At 36.9% G+C, this 20,146-nt stretch overlaps 1 protein-coding gene across 2 annotated transcripts in view; it reads right to left on the reverse strand.

Annotated features, from left to right (window-relative positions):
- Positions 1-20,146, reverse strand: part of LOC121519190 (vacuole membrane protein 1-like) — a 106,964-nt gene that overhangs the window by 21,257 nt on the left and 65,561 nt on the right. For both annotated transcript variants that reach the window (XM_041802019.1, XM_041802018.1), the window contains exon 10: positions 16,124-16,185. In XM_041802019.1, coding sequence (XP_041657953.1) covers positions 16,124-16,185 — 62 coding nt within the window. The remainder of the gene's footprint in view (positions 1-16,123; positions 16,186-20,146) is intronic.

Here is a 20,146-nt window from a genome sequence, read left to right on the forward strand (position 1 = left end):
AGAGTCAGCAATTAACCTAGCGAGCAGGTTTTTGGTCTGTGGGAGGAAGCCAGAGTGTGCAGAGAGAACAAAAAGGACCTGTCTGACCAGGATTTGATCCAGGAACCTCCACGCTGATGTAACAGCACTGTGCCAATGTGCAGCGCTTATTATCACCATCAATAAAAAAGTTCAAATATCTTACTATAGTTGATCCTTTATTTCAATGTATGTGGTGTTTTAGTATCTCATATCTATTTAAAATTGTATTTTTTTCTTGATCTTGTATTTAGATACACAGTGAATTCATAAAGTATTCAGACACCCTTCACTTTTTCAATTTTGGTCTGTTATAGCCCAATGTTACAATCGTTAAAATTCACTTGAAATATAGCTCAGGATCCTCCATCCTACCAAGATGTTGATACATCTTGATTGGAGTCCACCTGTGGTAAGTTAAATTGATTGGACATGATTTGGAAAGGCACACACCTCTCTGCAGAAGGCCTTACAGCTGGCAATGCATATCAGAGCAAAAACTAAACTATGAGATCAAAGGAACTGCCTGCAGAGTTCAGAGACAGGGTTGGTGCAAGACATAGATCTGGGGGAGGCTACAAAAAAATCTGTTGCACTAAAGGTTACCAAAAGCCCAGTGGCCTTCATAATTCTCAAATGAAATAAGTTTGACACAACCATGACTCTTCCAAGACCTGGCTGCCTGGCAAAACTGAGCAACTGGGGACCTAGAAGAAGAAGGACGTAAGTAAAAGAGATTATCAAGAACCCGACAGTCACTCTGACTGAGATCCTGTGAAGACATGCTGCAAAGTTCCAGAAGGACAACCATCACTGCAGCCCTCTCCTGATCTAGGCTTTATGGCAGAGTGGCTAGACAGAATGCCTCTCTAGTGCAAAACAGATGTAAGGCCACTTCACTTTGAGGTGGAGTTTTTTGCAAACTTCAAGCAGGTTTCATGTGTTTTGCACTGAAAGGCTTCCAACTATCCACTTTGCCAGTAAGACCAAATTAATAGATGGATGCAGTGATGTTTGTCCTTCTGAAACTAATGACCATAGGGTTTTTAGTCACCTCTCTTACTGAGGCCCTTCAACCCTGATTGCTCAGTTTGGCCATGTGACCAGGTCATGGTTGTGCCAAACTTCTTCCATTTGAGAATTATGGAGGGCACTGTGTTCTTGGGAACCTTCAGTGCAGCAGAATTTTTCTGTGCCTTGCAACAATCCCATCTCTGAGCTTTACAGGCAGCTCCTTTGACCTCCTGGCTTGGCTTTTGCTCTGGTATGTATCATCAGCTGTGAGGCCTTCTATAAAGAGGTGTGTGCCTTTCCAAATCACGTCCAATCGTTTTACTGAACACAGGCAGACTCCAGTCAAGGTGTAGAATCATCTCAGTAAAAATTCTGAGAAATGGGAGGAACTTGAGCTAAAATTCAAGCAGAGTTGCAAAGGGTCTGAATATTTATGTCAATGTGATTTTCCATTTTTTTCATTTTTAATAAACTTACCAGAATGTCTATAAGTTTGTGTTCATTCCATCTTATGTGTATCTGATTTGTGTTCTGTATTCATTCCAACTGTGAGTATAAATTGTGTTCAAGGTTCATTTGGTATGGATGTTAAGTTTATTTTTAAAAAAAGCGTGCATATAATTGTATAGATATAATTATAACACATGCAAATAATTCCTGATTTAAAAAAAAAAGAAAGAAGTATGGAAAACTAGATCTCTGGCCTAAATTGGTGTGCTTTGCATCACATAGTTGTGTCTTGTGACATAGGCAACACAGAGAAAAAAACCCTCACTGCTTGCTGAGTTGTTATTCAATGAAACCATGCTACTTTTACCTTCAGCCCAGACACCTCATGCTCAATGTGAAACCACACAAACCTAGTTCCTAAATGAGTTAGAGGGGTTGTGCTCAGATCAGTGTAATTCAGTGGAAACAGGCAGTAAAGACTGTCTTAGAGTAACTCCAGTACTTTAACTTTAACAGTGAAAACCCAGAATAGTTTGATTTGCATGGTTCTCAGCAATTTCACTTCTCCAGTCACAAAACTTTACTTGAATGGTTTGATAGTTAAAGGTCAGAGCAATGAAAGCTGGCCTACTGGAAAGTACAAAATAGGAACATGAAAGAGAAAGATGGATTCACTTTTTAAAACCTTAACACGGCAAGCAAGTGCACATGGTAACTGGCCATTTCAAAATCCTGTCCTCATTCTAGTAGTCACTCAAGAACTCTATGCAGAAAAAAACATGTATTTAATGCAGGGTTTCCGCTACATGTAATTGATCATGGCACATCGCCACACCAAAATAAAAGCTGCCATGCCTTCAGAATTATGATTTTTTTTTCAGATGTAAAAAATGTAAATTATACTGTATGAATGGATCCATACAAACATAGAGTCTATATTTGCACACATTTACATACCATAATAAGAGTTTGAAATTAAAATCATAACACGTGACACTGCTCTGCAAGTAACTTAATTTTGAAAAACGAACACGGAGTCTCAACGTCCTGTCTGTCGTCACACACGTACAGTTGATAAACTTTACTTTTGCTTCGTTTAGTACTTCCCTGATTATAATCTGATGATTAGCGGTAAACTTAAGTAGATATATTCATCATCAACCATGTCTCATGATGGAGATGAGACACTACTGATCTATAAAATAGCTTGTTGTCGTAAAAACTCTGGCCGAACTTAAGTTCCATTTCTGGATAAAAACAATAGCAATGGGCTGTCAGGCATTCATCTAATCCATGATATTTGCCTCACTTTGTGTTCTAAATGTCCGCTAAAACAGGAGAAAGGAAGGAAAAGCGTGAGCTGCGGTCACAGGGCGAGAGGAGCAGTTGGGTGTGTGTGTGTCTGTGTATGTGTGACAGAGGTGAGGTAGTTTGTGTGTCCGTCAGTGCGGGTCAGTCTGACAACAAGCATTAACAAACTAACGTTAGCTTGCTGAATACATGAGTGATAAATGTTTGTAAGTTATCATAATATCAATAACTTTTATAGGCTGAGGCTGACCTGTGGCTCCTCTGGGATAAAATAATTGCAAGAGGATGTAATAAAAGCAGAATCCCACTATAAGAGTCTTTCATTCAAATCATATCCTCAGGCTGTTGTCATTAGTATGATCTTAAAGTGTTTATGTATGTTTGAAAGGAGGGAGGCAAAGTAAAAGCATAAAAAATGTTTCATTTTCATTTTTTGCAATATTTTTTGTCTGTGTTTATTCTGTGGCATGTTCAAGTTATTTAACTTACAGAACTGAAAAAACGTTGTTTTCTTTTAGTTTTAAGAATATAGACATTTAAATTCTAACATTATTTGACAGCTTTGGAATATCCACGTTCAATTTTTAATGAAGGGACCCCAATCTTTTATATATATATATATATATATATATATATATATATATATATATTTGATAGGTTGGGGGCGATAGCCTTCCCCCACAGTTTCAACAAATCCTGGAGGAAACCCTGTAATGCTTCAATATGTTTTTTTTTGCAATAAATGTCTGTAATAATCATAAAGTGCCATCTCCTTTGTTGTATGTATTTTTAGTTCAGTTTTTACATTATCTAAAATATTTCCAACAGTTTCAAACCCCAAAAAAGTGTGTTTTCTACAGTTGCATCAGGACATGTTATGTCAAGGTGCCATGACAGAGTCACAGAGGCAGACAGACTATGTTTGTTATTCCACATGACAGACTGCTACGTAAAGAAGCCTGAGCTGCTATCAGAAGCTGCTGCTGTGTTGCTGCATCTCATTCATGTTTTGTGCTGCTTACTTGTGGTGTACCACAACCATTCTCTAGAATCAGCTGAGAATTCAATTGTCCAAACGTAACCTAGTAACACTGAGGTCCAACTAGGCATTTCCAGGTCAAGTGGAGAGAAGACACACTGCTTAGCTCACCCATCCCTGCAGCTTACTTCTCATTTTGAATGGAGAACTCTGTTTATTAAAAGGTCTTGGTTTCATGGAAGCATTTCACAAAATGAAGGAAAAATGCTATAAAAAGTGCCCTACCTGGTTTTCCTTGCAAGCGATCCCAGCATGCATTGCAAGCAGCTTGCAGCAATGGAAGACCCTATTTAAAATGTTTTTACCTCATTATGTGAAATCCATCCATGAAACCAGCGGTTTACTGTTTCATACATTCTCTGTAGGTTGTTTTTTCCTAACAAAGTCTTTAAAACATAAAGTAAGCAGTGAAGGTAGATGGAGCTAAGCAAAGTCTCTACTCATCATTTACTGTTCAGCTTTGACTGAAACCCCTTGGTGGAGGAATTTACATATGGTGTGTCAAGAAGTTTAAATAAGAAGTTTAAAATGTCTAAAGACATTTTTATTTCCGTTTTCTCTTAACAGTATCAAGCTGAAGTAGTCGGCTCATGATAATCCCAACTATTTATTTAAAAAAAGAATTATCAATAGGATCACAATAAAAAAGAAAATCGTTTTACTTCCTGATTTTTTTTTTCTGTCATCCATCAAGTTAACTCCCAGAGAATGGTAATTTAATCTCAAATTAAGATGAGACAATTTAAATACTTAAAGTACACACTGTAAAGTATATAAAAAAAACACATCTGACATTCTCTGCTCAAATGGAGTGAAATGATGAATCTGTTAATTTAATTGTTGGGAGTATTTTCAATGGATAAATTGTTGCAGCTTTGGGAATGTTGGGAATGTTGCATGGAGTTAAAGTAACTGGCATTGGTCTGTATTTTTTTTTTACTACAACTGATTGATAATGTTAGAGGTTCTAGAAAGTTACAGTATGATCCAGTGAGCTCATACACCCCCTCCGCTGCCCTGCCCTGACCTATGACTCTCCCCTAGCCTCCCTCTGAGTGGGGCCGCCTGCGGTGATAGCCTTGTGTGGCAGGAACGGCCATCTGCAGGACCATTGTGTTGGTAATGGACTCCCGCCTCAGAGATGGCCTCTCATGGAAATGCGTTCATTCTCATGGAGACGTGGAGGGTTTCCCCCATGGCTCAGACACACCGGTTCCTACTAGAAAACCTTTTCAGGTCCAGAATCTTCCTCTCATTTCAATAGCTTTCTCCCTGAGAGTCTGACAGTGATAGTCCTCTTCTGATACATGAGTCAGAAGGATTTGTCAAGCTCAACACAAGGCACGGGAGAGTGGTGAACTCAATCAAGATGATGGATTATTGTAAACAGCCATTTAAAGCAATGCAGAAAAACCAGGGCTTACAGTAGTTGTTAAAATGATTTACATGGATTAGAATAATCTGGGTTTGGAAATCCCATCTTTGCTATCCAGAATCAGCTCATCATTTTCAATGTGCCAATTTTTAGGCTGCATGCTTCAAAAAGACCAGAAGGTGCTACAACTACTAGAATGTTACCTTAGTCTTGATGTTGATGAAATCATCATATTTGTTATGTGTGCGTGTGTTTATATATATATATATACAGTGCTTAACAAATGTATTAGACCACCTGTCATATTTGTCTCAGAGACCATCCAGCATCACAAAGTGCTTTAATGCGCACTCTTTTATTTTCAGTGAGCTCTCCACGTTTTACCATTTTGAACAGGAATGAGGAATTTCAAACTGAATTCGCCTTTTTATATCCAAATTTGAGCCGGCTCACTGGGCTTCTCTGAGAAGTCAGAAATCATTCAAGCATAACATTCAATCACTAAAACTATTTTTTCTGTTCAGGAATGCAAGTAAATAACTATAATTTGACATATTAATCAAGAAATAATAATGTGCTTTACTATTTTTTTAGCTTTTTTGTAAATCAGTAAATTTGAAAATTCATTGATAATAACAATTATATTTTAGCATTAAAAATATCATTTGGGTTAAAGAGCTTCTACATATTGGTGTATTAACCATTGCAGAAACATAAAAAAATGATTTTGGTAATTACCAATGCTGTTGATTTAGGGCAGCTGTGGTATAAACCTGACTTTGGGTGGTGGTCTAATAAAGCTGTTAAGCATTGTATTTTATTTTTTCCAGAACCCATAATGGGGCCAAATTCAGACCTTTACACCTTTAAAGTGCAGCTATCGTATAGTAGTAAGTGACTCATAACTCTTTCATTTTACAAAACAGATAAGCACAAGTTAAAAATGATTGTTATATAATATGCAGCTATTTATTTTGTTTATGATGATAAAATCCTTCCCTGTTCAATTCTTCTCTGAAATGAAGCTGCTGAGCATCTTATTATCTCATGTATAAAAAACAACAACAAAAAACACAGAAATAGATCAAGTGCAAATTAAAGATACATCCAATATTGCATTAAAGTTGGAACTTGGAACTATATAAAAATAAAAATAAAAAAAATCAAAATAGGCTGATTTGCAAAGCAATAAAGTATTCAAACTAGAAAAGCACTCGGAGAGCACAGACCTCTGCCATTAGCACTATCTCCCAAAAGTAAAGAATCCTTTAAAAAATACCTGGATCCAGACGGTGATCCAGATCACTCCAAAAATCTAATCAGTTCTTCCTTATGCCATTTCTGACATTTCCTGAAAATTTCATCAAAATCTGTCCATGACTTTTTGAGTTATGTTGCTAACAAACTAACTAACTAACTAACAAACAAACCCTGCTGATCACATAACCTCCTTGGCAGAGGTAACAAAAATATTTTCTGTTGAAAATAAGACAACACATTAAATGCTAAAAAAAAGGGTTCAGCTAAGAAATTTCCCCTTCTCTGGAAAAAAAATTGTATTTCTGGGCTGTGACAGGGACCTGTTTACCACTCCGTCACATCACCTCTTCTCCAAGAAGAGGTGCCCCTTCACCTGTGATAGCTGAGGCTAGGTTGTGTAATTTCAATCAGCTATTCACATAGAATCTGTCTGGAGAACTCTTTTAGGGATCTTTTTTTAAACAGATGTCCACTCTGATATTCTGATGAGTTAACGTACGCCTTTTCTAAATCTGACCTTAGAGCCTTGGCAATGTGTACTACAGATTCACCTTCCATTTTATATTGACAGATCTTACATGTGGCCATTGAAACATTATGTCTCATCTGTCATGTGACCAATAAACAAGCCATAGAATCATTTTTAATGTGTATTAAATTTATTTACCCAAAATGTGTTTTTGATTCTCACAAGAAAGGACACACTGATGCAAAACAATCATTTTGCATCATACTACATCACAGTTAAACAAAGGCTGGGTTTAAATACATGATTTCAGTGTTGCTGAGATATTTATAAGCTTTGTTAAACTTTGTTCCTGATATCTTTGGTGAGCACTAATATGCAGAGATTACTTCATGTTATAGCATTCAAATTCTGATGATTTCATCAATATGAAGACTAAGAATAATTTACATAATATTATCTGACATCTGATTCTTTTCTTCTTCTACATTCTAAGATTTCACCAGAGCTGACAGCCAAAATCTAATCAGATTACTTTTGAAAAACTGAGTTTAAGAGACATTATCCTAGCAGATGTATCTTTCAGTTAGTCTTTTTAACATCCTCAAAAACACAATCAGCCCCGCAACAAGCTCCTCTCTTAATCTCATCCCAGACCTCAACAGAAATATCACCACAATCACAACGGGCAGAGTGTAAACACACCGGACTCCTGCAGACAGTGAATCACCAAAGCCACCCAACGTGCCTCATCACTACAGCTGGTCTCATAATTAACGGAAGAAATCTATTTTTTCCTGTTCATGTCATCACATAGAGCTGCTGAAAAAGTGGCACGAATCAGAGCTTGGAATCTAGTCCAAATTAAGCGACTCAGATCAAACACGGAGGCCCAGACGGCATGTCAAACACAGGAAAGCTCCCTGTTCCACTACTGCATGCAACAATAGATTTTAAAGCTTTTTCCTGCAGTAGATCATCTCCTCACTGCTGATGAAGCACCAGATGAGATAAGGAAGAGGAGGACAGGGAGGAATGGGCACAGAGAAAGATAAATCTGTTGTTCTGAAGGGAAATGGAGACAGGGGCAGAGGCTTGCTCTGTCTTAAGTTGTTGATTTGACCTGAAATCCAAGGGCATAAAATGAGTATTAATTGGTGGCAGAAGTTCTCATCTTCTTCACAAGAATAGAAGTACTAACACTTGTATAAAAAGACTGTCTTAAAGTAGACGCATCGATTGAACTTCTTTATTCATGCCAAAGTGAAGATGTACAGGCTATGAAATGTACTCAGTGCAGAAAAGGTAGCTCCCTATAACAATAACAAATACATAACAAAACTTGAGGCTGTTTCGTTGCAAGGCTATCTGAACCTCACATCTTATACTTGAGAATGTTAAACTCCAGTCTTGTCACTCTAAATACATTAAAAAAATACACTGCAAATGATGGACATAAAGTTTTCTTCAAAGATGACTTGCAGAGGGAATATTTTGCAGCTCTGATTCAGATCTTACATTTCAGAAACTTGTGCTGATTCACCTTCACCCATGTCGCTACAAGTTTTCCCTGTTCATCATGGATATGGCATTTAACAGATTCCTATCCTCAACTGTTGATTTGTTTTCTACCCTGGTCAGATTGGTAGATCTTCCTTATTTTTGTGGTGTTATGTCTGTCTTTTGCCATAATAAAGACACCAAAGAATCTTCTTGGTGTTATTTTACCTTCTATTTAGTCAAAAGCTGTTCTTGATGCTGGGGATTCAGCACAGAATAGAGCATCACAAGTGCATGGTAGCTGAATAAAGGGCTGTTTTGAAAAATGTAAGATCTGAGTTTTAAAATTTGGGATGCACAAAAGTATTGGCATGGTATGGGTATCTGCAGATATGACACTTTCTGCTGGTATTTACAGTCTATATTTTGTTCATAGTTATCAACACATATTAACATAGTTAAGACAATTAGTCTGAATTTGAAAGTATAAGCTCTATAAAAAAAGGGTCCCAGTTTTATGCAGTGCTCTACAGAGCACACAGTTAGTCAGTCAGTAGGTTGCTGTGGCTCTCAAAAGGGCAGCTTGGTTTTACTGTCACTGTTTATAATACAGTGAACATGAGGTCTCTACGGACTGAAGTTTTAAATTAGATGTACAGCTAATTTTAAAAAATAAATACATTTATAAAAAAGAGATGTATTTTTTGTGTCCTACATGGCTCACTGTCTTTCAGCAGGTTGGTACAGTGCTGTTCGTAGCTGTCAAAAGGGCATATGAAGTTGTTACTGTTAAATATACATTTTGCATTTTGTTACTAAAAGAAAAGACTTTCAGTTTTTCATTTTGAGTGTTTATATATGAAAAGAATACACGTAATATTTCTTGGAAAATCGAAAGTTGTTTGTCTTGTTTGATCTGTTTCAAAACCAGAAGTGTGTCACAATAAGAGTAACAAGTTAATTCAAGTACAGAAGAGACTTGGTGTTCTTTTCAACTGAAAACAGGTGTGTATAAATCAGTATCAGATGAAATGAGTTGGGAGATATCAGACTATCAAATATCAGGAAATTTCCAACAGCGTGTATCCCCAAGTTGAACCTTGAAAAAAAGGAAAAGGTCAGAGTTTCAAAGTTTAAATCAGGGTTAAAAAAAAAACAGAAAAAATAAGGTTCAGTTGTATACATAGAAAGGAATTCCTTTAAAAAAAAGTTCTTACATTCATCTTTATCAAATCTATAAACTCTTATGACCTGGAAGCCCCTGCAGGGATTTTCTATGACTAAAGGTAAAAAAACTGCAAACTGAACAGTCTCAGCAAATAACAGCATGAAACTTCTTGACATAGGACTGCTTCAGATCATGATCAAAGCCTGAGCAGACTGAGTTTGCAGATTTTTCTGCTAACTTAAACAATGACTGTACACGCACGGCTGGCCCTGAAGAGCAGACGTTTGTACATTAGTCACAGGACATAGGAAAGCTAACAAGTCTGATCAGACACACAGCTTATCAGCTCTTCTTATCAGGCCAAAAGGAATCTGAAGAAGGTTTTATTGTGACTTCCTGGCAGTTCAAAGTAAAATTATCTTTATTATTATCCCACTACTGCCAACAGAAGGTTATAGATTCAACCTTTAATGCTTTGCATGGCAGGAAAACAAGAGTGAAACTCAAACTGCCAGAGATACAAGAATACAGTGTGTTGTACATGAAAAAAAAAAAATCTGAAAAAAGAAGTTTATACACATGAGCAACTGCTGAAGACAAAACTTATTCTCATCATTTGTAATCATATATTATGTTGTAAGCTTATACAGCACTTCAGTCAACGGAGGCTGTTTTAAATGTGCTCTATAAATAAATCTTAACTTCACTAAACTTTTTTCATGGTCTGAAGGGAACATCAGACAGTCATAAATGTATAATGGAAATCTTAAGTCACTTATGTCCAACGTGCTCTAAAAGTGCCTTTGAATCTTCTCCAGTTTTATTTCCAGCTAGTAAAAGAAGTTGGTCATTTTTGTTAACAGAGGTGATGAAAATGTCTGCTGACAGTTTTAGAGCTTTGTGACGTTAAAGTCTCAAATCCAAACCTCACTCTCTGTAACAAACTTTTTTCCATTTGTCATTCACAGAAAAATACTTATACTGATTTACACTGCTGATAAACAAGAGAAAACTTGTAGAAATGTCCTTAAAACGGCCCATTTACAAAAAAAGGTCAGTCATCAGATTCATTAGGTAAGATCCAATATGACTGTGTCACGATGTGCAACTGTGATTGCCACATAACTGTTTCTTAATCGTCACAGTGTTGTAATACAGAACATTTTCTCAATGAAACTTAAGAAAAGTAGTGAAAACTTGTTGTTGAGTAATGGAAAGCGTATTTCTGAAATGAGGACACTGATAGTAACTAAATAAAACATCAATCAGACTATATTGAATCAATCAGATTTTCATTGCAACATCCAAGAGGGGTCTAAGTAAATAGGAGGCCCCAGGCAAAGTAAAATAAGAGGCCCTTCTCATTTTTGCCTAGAGCTATCATAGCTAGTAAAGAAAAAGATTTAAAGCTTTTATTTTCAGTTTACAAAGCCAAGGAAATGCAGGACCAAAATAAGAATTACAGACAAAGACTCACACACATATATCAGCAGTAACTGGTCTTAACTTCTAACATGAGTAGTAGTATAACTCAAAATTCACACATCTAAACAGTTTCACATGTCTTACGGGTTAACATGTAGAAATAAAATCTGTCACAAATCCTGATTGTTTCATTTACTTTTGTCATTTTAACACAGAGCGATCCACTATTTTATTTATTTGACATTTCTATACTGACCTGCCTTACTATAGCTTGCATGATATGAAGCTGTGGTGGGGATTTTTGAGGGGACTGCAGCTCAGTAGTGGGGCCCGGGGTCATTCACCGGGAATTTATCAGACAATCAAACTGTATTCTGCTGCCTTTTAATGTTATCTGGGCTAGGGATATGAATTGATAGGATTTTATTGATATTGATGCCATTTTTTATTCTTCTTATCAATTCAATTCTCTAGCAATTTCCTTATCAGCTCCTTCCTGTGAATGTTCTTTTTGGAAAAAGTAGACTTAGTTTTCACAGTCAACAACTCAGATTTTATTGAGTCACTTAATCTCCAAACACTGAACAAGATGTATGCCATCTTCAGTAAGAGTCAATGAAAAGATCACCTCAGTTACTGGCTACTAAAAATGTTAAACATCAAGTGTTTGGGAGGAGAACAATCTAAAATATACCAAAATTCATTTTTTGTTGGAAATATCTCAGTCAAAACAAACTGCTCTCTGGATCTTTAATCTCTGGATTTGAATTAGAATACAATACTACTGCTCATTTTCGTTAAAAGATAAGACCTTAAAATAAATATTAAACCAGCCCCTGGATCCCAGGCTACGGAAAAATAAATTGAAATCTTGTACAAAATCAACAGTTTTAATATATTCTAAACAAGGCTCAATGATGCATCACTTTACAACCGCATTGGCAATGTGAACATGCGCAGTGGTCACATCACAGGATGTGCAAAGTTAGTCAAGTAACCAAAAGGATGCCATGCTGTCACTTCTGTTTAGTTGAATGAAAACCAAAACTGTGAGTTTTCTCATTTTTATGACTAATCTTCATTAAACTCCTGAAATCAACATCAGTAGTCAGTGAACTAAGCTCTGTTCATGCAGATTCTGTGTGTCTACTGCATGTACGTTCAGGCTACAGGTGATGTTGCTGCCATCGCAGATACACCAGCATGACACAAGAGGAAGACACTAAATTATGCAAGACCAGTAGATGAATGTATTCAAAAGTGACCCCATCCCCAAAGAAAACTGTTTACCTGAGATGTCATTGATGTACATATAAAAAAATCATTGCAATTATCAAGTCAATTTACTTTTTGTTTTGAAAATAGATTCAGACGCATATCCCAGAAAGAAAAAGTACTGCAATGTGAGTGTTTTTTTCAATATTAATATTAATTCTAAATACTCATCCTAATAATTGATATTATTTACAGTTTTGATGTACATTTATTTGGCCTTTGCCAAACTGTAAAACCACTAAATGTACACAATATATGTGCTACCCAGTTATGCAAGGCTTTAAAAAATTAAACAAACACTTACCCTAAAATGGGAATCTTAAAAAAAAACAGAGGTAAAGCTTACAACATCTATTGAAACTCACAGTGGGGCTCTTTACAAAAAAATCAAAGAAAAAAAATAATAAAGGTCTTACTACGACAAAGGTACTGGGGTTTCACCAGGTAAAATCCCTCTGTAAGTGTTGATCAAACTGAGAGCTCTCAGGGTGAAAGGTGTTTCTGTGTGTTTTGTCAGAAAACTGCCCCCCCCCCCAAAAAAAAACAGAATTAAGTAATTATAAACTTCAAATCAATAATTAAGTCACGTTGTCAGAAAATAGAAAATGTCACAAAAAAAAAAGAAAAAATACTCAAAATTTTGGACATCTTAGCAATTTATAGAGAGAGTTGCAGAGGATTGGTAAAGTCATTTCCTCTGTGCAACCATGATCTGCAAGGCAGTAAACTCCTTAAATCAACACAGGCTGTGTGTGCGTGTGCATGAGTAAACCAGCTCACCTGACAGGCAGTCAGTTGGAAGTTAACTGTGTCACTGTTGTATTATGTCATGTCATGCAAGACTGAGACCACTATCACCCAAGTCCAACGGTCACTTCAGTCAGCCACAAAGACAAATACTGCTTCCTCCATTCACAGAAACTGAACATAGAGCCACACCAACAGAAACAATCTGAGCGGAAATAATTAAATCATTCAATTAAGTCACAATATCTGTTCTTTATTAGCCCAGAACAAAACGCAGAATTCTATCAAAGAAGCAAAAACCACTGCAAGAGGCAGAAAAATGACAGCATGCATGTAACAATTGATCTGAGTTAGTGTTACAAACAGATAAGATTTACTAATAACTGTTTAAAAAACTGAAGTAAAATCCAGAATTTCTTGCAGGCATGGCTCTGAAAATAGGATTTTAGAATTCTGTAAAAGCAACACCAGGAAAAGAGAATTTAACAGAAAAATAAAGTTTCCAAACAAAGAAACATTTAAGCTGATTAGAAGTTTAAAGTTCAAATACAATAAAATTTGGATTTGAAATGCTTCACTGTAAATTTTGTGAAAGTCCCATGGCTAAGATGAGAAAAAAATGTGGTTCAGGGCAGTAATGGGTCAATTATTTTACTGTGAGTGCGCACACATGCCTGTGTGTATGTAACTGTGCATGTGCACAGTAGGTGGGGGCAGCTGCAGGTACGCACCTTTAAACAGGTTTAAAAAGGTGCAAATTTATTTTCAAGCACCTGCGTAGTTAACACTGAAAGTGCGGTCTGTGGGCCCTGAAGGCCTCAACTGAAAGGCTGTCACCCATTCATAAGGAGACGTGTGACAGAGAGTGAGAGTGAGTGAGGCACAGAGAGGCGCAGTGACAGAGGTGAATGTAGAGTGGCCTCTAGGAGGAAGGAAGCTGACGGTTGAAGAGTTGTAATGAGGGGAAGTTTCCTTTAGAGAAGAAGTGAGCAGAGAATGAAACCTGTTGATAACTGTGATGTTTCACTTTGAGTCTGAAGCTCATTGAACAGTGACTGACGAGGAGGAAGGTCTTTCATAACCAGACACATACAAGTACATTTGAAAAATATCTAAAAACATTTAAACAGGGCTGTCAAGATTAGTCGATTTAACCTTGATTAATCAAGGTCCATAATTAGTGCATTAAAACGTTATTTAAACGCAATTACTCGCATGCTTCATTGTCCTTTTCAGCAAACTTGGGTTAAGCTACTGCTGCATCTCCCTGCAGCCACAGTGATGTAATGTAAGTCCACAACTGCCCCTTACTGTCTCACTTCACTTTAAAAAAAAAACTTAGACAGCTCAGTGAACAAGTCAAACGTTAGTTACCTTTTTACTGCCTCCTTATTACCTCCGCCAAGAAGGTTATGTGATCAGCAGAGTTTGTTAGTTTGTTTGTTAGCAACATAACTCAAAAAGTTATAGACGGATTTTGATGAAATGTTCAGGAAATGTCAGAAATGGCATAAGGAAGAACTGATTAGATTTTTGGGGTGATCCAGATCACACTCTGGATCCAGGATATTTTAAAGGATTCTGTACTATTGGGAGATAGGGCTAATGGTGGAGGTCTGTGCTCTCTGAGTGCTTTTCTAGTTTCCTATTAAATCCATAGCAAGTTATTTTTTCCATGTTAAGTGCGTACCATAATCCTTGATCTACTGATAAAGCAGGTCTGTTTCCTAACAGGAAGTCCATTACCCTTAGTTTAAGACAACAGAAAAATCCAAAATGACACAAAAACAGTTTTGAATGCATCATAGTTGTAAACAAAATAACTACAATCTGATTAGAAATTTCAATAATCTGACAGCCCTACTTTTTAAACTTCTTCATAAATCCTATCGAATTTCCCTTCAAATCTTTTGCTTAAAAAACAGGAGGACTCAAGAATTGTTGAAGAGTAACATTCAATTCTTTAGTAACCGTAAAAAGTTCAACAACTAATTGTACTCTCAAACAAATGTGCAAAAACACATCACAAGGACGAGAGCTGATGCAATCTTATCGCCTTATTTCAGTGTGTTTGCGTGTTTAATCGACGGCACTCCCACCAGCAGGTGTGCAGAGGTCTCTTTCCAGCTGCATCGCCTGGCATCTCTACAAGGACACCCATCACAGCCCAGCACCCATCAGCACCTTCACCCAGCACCAAGGCCCTTCATACCTCTGATAAATCTGTGTATTCATGCATGAGTTGTGTGGATGTGATTTCCTTAAACAGTTTTTTAAATGTTTGACTGTTTTTATCAAATCTTGGATCCTGTGTGACTGATCGGTAAAACCAGCCTTTTAATCCAACAAAACAATTTCATACGCAGCGCTGTGGCATAAACAAATACTGAGAGAGGAAAAGTTTCCTTTGTGAAATCCCTCTCACCAGTAACTTAATCTCGTCTTTTTCTTTCCTTCCAAAAACTTTCCAGTCTAAACATCAGCACGCCCAGCCTGAGGGGCCTGACACCTGAAGGCCCCATTTTATCGAAACGATAAGCGGCTAGATTTGGCTGGTGCTCCTCATGAGATCAGGTGTATAATAAACGATTGGCTAAAAGGGGCGACAACAGAGAGGAGGTTTTTCTGATAGACAAGAGTTCATCCTGTCCTGTGAAGCAGCCAGAACATGTTCATGCCCACAGTCATCCAGTGGAAAAATCCAAGCCATTAATCACCATGTGAGGCTATAACAGCAGAGTGGGGAGTCAAATGGAGAGCAGAAAGTGACAAAACATCTTTTTTAACATCTTTCTCAAGCAACAAGTCAACTTCAAACATCAGTGTGTTGAAGTCAAAGCCACCTTTGACTGTTTGACCTTCAGAACTGTCACAAAGAGAAGAAGGAGGAGGTAGCACACTTCACACAAAGGGACGTAAATTACCTGAACGCATCATGACCGACCCAAAAGGTCCCTCAACCGTCAAGTTCTGCTCTAACCCTTTCATGTGTGATAACTGCAAACACCACAGGGTACTTTTGGTGAACATACACTCACTCACTTGTACATGCACACCCGTTTGAGGCTTACTCACCCGATGAAGGAGACCATCTGCTCCACTATGTGCCTACTGAAGGTGACGATCACAAACAGTTTCTGTATGACAAAGAAACACACACAGAGAGAAAGAAAGAGCGAGTCAATAACTGCACTGTGAAGTCACTGCTAAGGTTCAGAACAACGTAAGGTTGTGCATCATAGTTTGATCACCAATTCCAACACACCCTGTCAATTATGTCCATGAATTGCACCATCAAGGCAATTTGATCTAAAAGCAGTTTTCATCTTGAAGGGCAAGAAATGAAAGGCCTGGGATCTATGACACACGACCAACACAGAGCACTAGGTCAGCATGTCACACTGGCTGAGTGTGTAAAGGCTGAAGGGAGGAATCAAAGGAGATGTGTCACTGCTTCATAGGGGGTCTGGAGGCCAGTTCCTGTCAGGCCTGATTCCTGCTTAGTCAGAGAGCCAGAAGGGACAGGCAGGCCACTGGCAGCCATTTTGGGTCATATGTGCCCTGTGTTGTGGAACATGTAACCAACAATTGACCAGACGGTGCCTTTACTTGTCCTTTGGAGTGTTTGAACCTCATATTATTCTTGAAAACAAACATTTCCTTTGACCACTTAAAACGTGGATTGACCCAGTCACATAGAGCTGACCTTCAACATGGCATTAGATAAACTTAAATGAACAGATCTTTGTGGAGGCCGTCATTACAAATTCATGTTCTGCAGAGGATTGTTTAAACCCACAGAGCCTTTTTTCTAAATTCTAAAGGGTTTCCAAAGATACTAAATATATACTGTGGAAATTACAGGGAAAAGTGCATGCAAGATCTAGAATTGAAAAAAAAGTCATCCCGAGTTTGAGTATTTCTTTCGATTTAAATGTGAGGCTTAATTAGGAGTATACAAGCTGAGTATAAGAGGTGAAAGAATCCTTTTTTTTTGGCTTAGACTGGCAACAAGTGCTAAAGGTAGCTCATGTTATTATTTATAAATTATATGTTTGCAAACATCAATCAATGATGTAGAAAAATATGCATTCTGTGTCTTTTATGCCTTAAAATAAAAAGCATTTAACATCCTCTCACATGAGTAAATCACAGGAAATAACAAAGAGACTTTCATCAAACAGACTGTTGTCAGATTTCAAATCAAAGCCTGATGGACATTTTCACTGAAGAGTACTGTTTTGTAAGGGATAGCACTTGGTGAATTTGTTATTTCTAACTGCATTGATTAGCACTCTGTGTTGTTATCAAAAGTAAAAAAAAAAAAAAAAAAAAATCGAAGGAGAGTGAACAGGCTGAAGGCCCAGAATGTCACTTCCAAAAGGAAGATGTCAAAAAATTCCTGTTAGGCCTGCAGACGGATCAGTTGTGTAAGACAGTGTTTGTTTGAACAGACTGCAGACCTGAGAATTTCATACACTTGACTGATTAATCTGGGAGCCAGAAAAGCAACAGGTTTCAGGATTAAATACCCCTGTTGTTCTTCTGTCTCTACACATATACGCTCTGTCAATAAGTGTCTTTTGACTCCCTGCAAGTGCATGCATCATTGGTGTGTAATACATCTAATTCTTAACATTAAAATGCCTTGGCTACAATGTGCAATTAGAAATACTAAATATTATAGAGGAATGTACTGATAAGAAGCAGATAAAATTTGGGATGCAAGATATTACTGGTATGATATGAGTATCACCTAATATTTGCTTAAAGGTGAAATATCAGTTTGATAGATGCGAACATTTCTGCCATTATTTACAAATAAGTTAGAGGAGTTTTAAGCCGGACCAACCAAGTCTTTTTCTTTATTCATCATCATTTCCTACATTTTAAAGTCTGTTTTAAGGATGCAGATTTGTTAATTTGTTCATCATCAAACTTTAAATTGGGTTTTTTAAGGACTGAAGTTTCAGGTGTGATATTACATTTAAATATCGATATTGGTATCTGCTAAAAATATTTCATAAATATTGGCATATCTGACATCGGCAAAAATCCAGTATTGTGCATCTAGATTGAAATGATGCAAAGGCAGAGAGAAGTGAGAGTTCATAATTAAACAGCTAGGAGTAAGTGAAATTTATTCCTTGCTAGAATGTGAAATTCTATATTCATGAATAAATGAAGGACCAGATATTAATCATTTAAAAAAGTAAGTTTAACTTTATGAAAATATATTTCTCGTCTCACTTTGTGCTCCAGTTTTAGGACAAATTAGAGCAAAGAATTACACTATAGTTTAAAAGACACAGTGTTTAGCCCTAAATTTCTGGGGAGAAGCCCATCAAGCCCCAGACCTATAATTATTTTAATAACTTTGTTTTATTTAAATAAACATATTTACTTTTAAGTTGTTATAAGTGTAATTCTATATGAGGCACATTTAATTGTTCTACAACACAGTCTTGCTTGTGAGAGTTGTACTTTCTTTCATGATATGATAATCAAAATTGTTCATTTTTAAAGGAAGAATGTTTCTGGTAACTACTTTGATATCCAAGGTGTCCACTAAGATCAGCACCTGTAGGTCCTGGAGAGGAGCTACACTAAAAACCAATCAACACTAATGATCAATCCTGATTATGAACTCAGTATTCAAGGCTACCAAAAAGTGCCTGATGCATAGGTTTTGTCTGAACCAGGGGGAATTTTAGAGGAGAAAGATTATTTACGACAAAGAATTTGAAATTTTGAGATAAAAATGAAAGTAGTTTTATTTTTAACCCCAGATTGTCCATATAAAGATACTCAGAGGCTGAATTTTTGAACATACAAACAAAATATTTTAAACAGTTTTATGCCTTTCAATCCATACCAGCTAAGACCACCATCTGCTCAGCTGTGATGCTCTGATATTGTGTATGTCCTGCAAATAATGTATTTACAGTGCAAACAATTGTCCTATCAGCAAATGAAACCATATGCACCAGTCTTATTATTATGAACCTGGATTGACCAGTATATCAATCAATTGATATACTTTTAGAGCTTTAGTTCTGATCAAGTGAAAGACAACTATCACAGCCTGACATGTAGATCAGTCTTCATACTGAACACAACAGGCTAGTGTGTGAGGTTGTGATTACCATTTTGTAAAGTAAAAAATGCAGCAAACTGGGAACACAAGAGCCAGAGTGTCATAAGAAAGACGGAATTTTCAACAAATATTTTATTATCAAATGTTCAGATGATGCAATCTTGATACTGAACACAACAGGCTAGTATGTGAGGTTGTGATTATCATTTTATAAAGTCAAAAATGCAGCAAACTGGGAACACATGAGCCAGAGTGTCATAAGAACGACTGAATTTTCAACAAATATTTTATTATCAAATGTTTAAGATGATGCAATCTCTGTTATTTAACAATCTAAGGTACCAAAAAGTACCAAAACTAAAGCAAACACTATGGATCTCAGTTTTATTTGTAACCAGAGGCTGCCATGAGAGAAAGAGATCACTCTCTGAATCGCACGAAAACACTGGCAATGCTTCAAACCTTACCATCGCATTTGTGAAATTAAGACAGTGAGCTGGAGTTTGTCTGCACCTTTTCAAAATTCAAAACAAGAAATTACCCAGTTCTACTTGTGGACTTCTATTTTTGATGCAGAGGTCTTGGAACAGGTATCAAAATCATTTGATTGTTTTAAATTTAAATTTCTGGTATCCTGACAACCCTGCTGTTTAATGAACAACAAAAACACTTCCAGCACCATAAAAAGAGTTTGGAAATGTGAAAACTAAAGTGAATAATCAGAGTGAAATGAACAACATTGAACAAAAATAAATGTGACAGCCATGTCAGCACAACACCTTTAAATGGCTACAGTGAAGATAACTGAGCACCAGGACGCCCCACACTCTTTTAATCACATGTGACAGCGCTCTTTGTTACAGTGCTCATTGTAAAGTTGCATAACATGTCATCTAGGTCATACATGTATTGTCATCTGGTTGTCTTCCAATAATTACTTTTAAAAACTGGGTCTTAAGCCTCAGAGCTTCACTGAAGGTTAGGCACAATGAAAAGAAAGA

Source organism: Cheilinus undulatus, linkage group 12, assembly GCF_018320785.1.
Source record: "Cheilinus undulatus linkage group 12, ASM1832078v1, whole genome shotgun sequence".
NCBI lineage: Eukaryota > Metazoa > Chordata > Actinopteri > Labriformes > Labridae > Cheilinus > Cheilinus undulatus.